The 3,312-nt window shown below is 56.3% G+C and overlaps 1 protein-coding gene across 1 annotated transcript in view; it reads left to right on the top strand.

Annotated features, from left to right (window-relative positions):
* Positions 1 to 40: 40 nt before the first annotated feature.
* Positions 41 to 3,312, top strand: part of TNNT1 (troponin T type 1 (skeletal, slow)) — a gene marked incomplete at its 5' end in the record, with an annotated part of 8,816 nt that continues 5,544 nt past the window's right edge. The window contains 3 exons of the mRNA XM_010849277.1: positions 41 to 107; positions 939 to 960; positions 3,187 to 3,250. Coding sequence (XP_010847579.1) covers positions 41 to 107; positions 939 to 960; positions 3,187 to 3,250 — 153 coding nt within the window. The remainder of the gene's footprint in view (positions 108 to 938; positions 961 to 3,186; positions 3,251 to 3,312) is intronic.

Here is a 3,312-nt window from a genome sequence, read left to right as displayed (position 1 = left end):
CCCCCGCGCCCGCGCGCGGCCGCTCTCCCTCCCCGGCCCCTCACCCCTCGCTTACTCCTCGCCGCCCCCTCCCACGCCCCGAGGAGCCGGACCGGCGGCAGAGCCAGGTAACCGCGGCTGCTTCGCTTCCGGAGAGCGATCCCGGGGCCTCGGGGCCCCGACCTCCGCGAGGACCCGCTCCGCGCCCCGCAACCCGCGCCCGGCCCGGCCCTTTAAGCCCGGAGCGCGCTCGCGCCCTCTGCTGGCCGCGAAGGGAACCAGCCTCGCGGAGGCTTTAACCCGTTCCCTTCCGTCTTAAAGGGACCGACACCCAAGCCTTCTTCCCCAGACTCGAGGGCCAAGCACAGAAGGGTTGGGTGTTTGCGGAGAGGCACCCCTCCCTCCCTCTCGTCTTCGCCTGTCCCTTACTTTTCTCCTTCATATACATTCAAAGGTTGGGGCCGGGGTTGCCGTAGGGGCTAGCGGTGGTGAGGGGGGGGGGTCTGGATTGCTATGGGGAGCGGCCGAGGACACAACTCCTGGGTCACCGAGCGAAGAGAGGGCGTGGGGCCTCCCTGCACTGCTAGGTCTTGATGGAGGAGGGTAGGAGCTCTGGGTGTGTAGGACGAGGGGCGGGGGCGGGGGTTGCCTTTTTTTTTTTTTTTTTGGTCTGCTTGTGGTCTGGAGGTTTGGACACCTGGGTTCCCAGCGATGGAGGAGGGGGATCCCCCACACCAGTTCTGAATGTATATCTGATGCGTGTGACCCTGTCCCTCCTAAAGGCCACCCCATTTCCCTTATCCTCTTTTACCCGCCAACCCCTCCCCCGGAGCTGCAGGAGAAGGGAACTGGGCTTGTGGGAACCACGGCTTGGGAAGGGGCGGGTCCCTCCTGTGGAAATGTCATGCCCACCCACCCACGAACTCTTGCTAATTATCTCTTTGTATCCCTCTCACCAGAAGAGGAGCGCCCCAAACCAAGGTGAGATCCTAGGAGGGGTGGGGGTTCCCATCACACCCCCTTAAATATATCTCCCACCTCCAGAGACAGGGTGCAAGCGAGGCAGAGAAGGAGAGTGGGGAAAGGAAGCAAAGGAAAGGACAGTGATTTCCGCAAACATTTCTGTGGAACTTTCCACTTTGGTGTTTGGCGAGAGGCAGACTCTGCCTGCCCCGTTGGTGAAATAGACCCAGATCCGGCGACTGTAGCACAGTTGTTTGATTGTTCTTTGCGACCCCGTGGACTGTGGCCCACCAGGCTCCTCTGTCCATGGGATTCTCCAGACAAGAACACTGGAGTGGATTGCCATGCCCTCCTCCAGGGGATCTTCCAGATCCAGGGATCCAACTAACATCTCCTACATCTCCTGCATTGGCAGGTGGATCCTTTATCCCTGAGCCGCCCGGGGAAGCCCATGGTAACACAGAGGAGGGGACTATCTGTGCTCTAGGCAATCAAGGAAGGCTTCCTAGGAGAGGTGACGCCTGAGAGACAAGGAGTTTGCTAGCTGAAGGAGGTATAAGGGAGATGAGGAAGCAAGTGGTGTGTGCAAGGTCCTGTGTTTCAGGGGAGAGATACAGACACAGGAGAATCCAAACTAGGAGACCAGTGGGGCCATGGAGTTCACGGAGGGGAGAGAGGCCACCTGGGGCGTGTCATATTGAGACCAAAGCTTGGCAATCCAGGACTTCCCTGGCAGTCCTGTGGTCTTAAGACTACGCTCCCAATGCAGGGAGTATGGGTTTGGTCCCTGCTTGGGGAATTAAGATCCCACATACTGTGTAGTGCAGCTAAAAACTAAAAAACCAAAACAAACCCAAAGCTTAGAGATGCAAGGAGGCAGCAACCCGAGCATACAAAGCAGAATCCTTGGGGCCTCTGCGGACAGTGCGTGAATTTCACTGTGGCTATAGAGGGATGGGCCTGTGGAGGCCAGGGCACTGGGGAGCCAACGGAGGGTTCTGAGCAGAGAAGCCAGAGGCTCAGATCTGAGTGAGAGCCAGGTGTACAGGAAAGCACAGCTGTGCTTCAGCACCAGGGAAGCCTTGTTTGAGCAGGGAAGTTCCCAGGGGTGGGTGTGGGGTGGTATATCAAAGGAAGGGTATTGCAGGCAGGGCAAACAGCATGTGCAAATGTCCGGGGGCATTGGGGTGCATGACATGGCCAGGGAATTGTGGGACGAGGTGAGGCCCAAGCTGGGGCAGAGGGCTTAGGGTAGAAAGGGACCACCAGCTGAGAGAGCCCCAGGGTTCCGTGTTGTTTTGTCATGGCACGTGGCATGTGGGCTCTTAATTCTGAGGCCAGGGATGGAACCCACACCTCCTGCAGTGGGAGCACAGGGTCTTAAGCACTGGACTTCCAGGGAAGTTCCAAGAACCCCAGGTTGGTGAGCTCAGTTAGGGCAGGGTTTGTGCAAAGACAGGAAATGTTCAGGAGGCATCTGTTTACTGGTGTCTGGGGTTTGAGGAAGACTCTGTGCTGGAGACAGAGGCTAATCCTCAGTAAATGATGGCAGTTGAAGTCATGGGAATGAATGACTGACCTATGAATGAATCGAATGAATCGAAGAGCAAAAGTCCCACCAGGGGACAAGGAATCAGAGATGGGACAGGCAGAGAAATAGGAAGCAAGTCAGGAGGAGGTGCTGTTTTAGAAACCAAAGAAGAGGGCATTTCCTTGGTGGTCTGAGGGTTAAGATTCTGCCCTCCCAGTGCAGGGGGCATGGGTTCAAATCTTGGTCAGGGAACTGACCCACATGCTGCACCATGCAGCTAAAAAAAAAAAATTAATAAAGAAAATTCTAAGAAACGGGAGGACCCCAGGGCTGGAAATTAAGGGCAGCCCCTCATAGCAGCACCACCCAATACGAATACAACGCAAGCCACATATGTAACTGAATTATTATTATTATTTTTTTTTGCTAGCTGCATTTGAAAAAGTAGAATGGGTAAAACGAATCCCAATAGCATATTTTACTCAACGCGTTGTACTGGAAATCGCATCGTTGGGACACTAAGCCATATAAACATCCTTAGTGAAACATTTTACATTCGTGGGTTCCACCGAGTCTGTGGAACCAGGGCGTGCATCTCACGGCAGCCTGTCCGATGCGGACCGGCCGCACGGCAGGCGCTCAGGACCCACGTGAGGCTGATGCTGCCCCGCCGGAAGGTCAGGGCACTCAGCGTTTCTCTTCTGTCCACGCAGCCGGCCTGTGGTACCTCCTCTGATCCCGCCAAAGATCCCAGAGGGGGAGCGTGTGGACTTCGATGTAAGTAACAGACGCCCCATCCCGGGCGGGGCTGTTAGCCTCTAGGGCGCGAATTAGGAAGC

The sequence above is a fragment of the Bison bison genome, unplaced genomic scaffold (assembly GCF_000754665.1).
Source record: "Bison bison bison isolate TAMUID 2011002044 unplaced genomic scaffold, Bison_UMD1.0 scf7180017850823, whole genome shotgun sequence".
Taxonomy (NCBI): Eukaryota; Metazoa; Chordata; class Mammalia; order Artiodactyla; family Bovidae; genus Bison; species Bison bison.
Note: the sequence above shows the minus strand (reverse complement) of the source record. Positions and strands in the feature narration are given on the sequence as shown.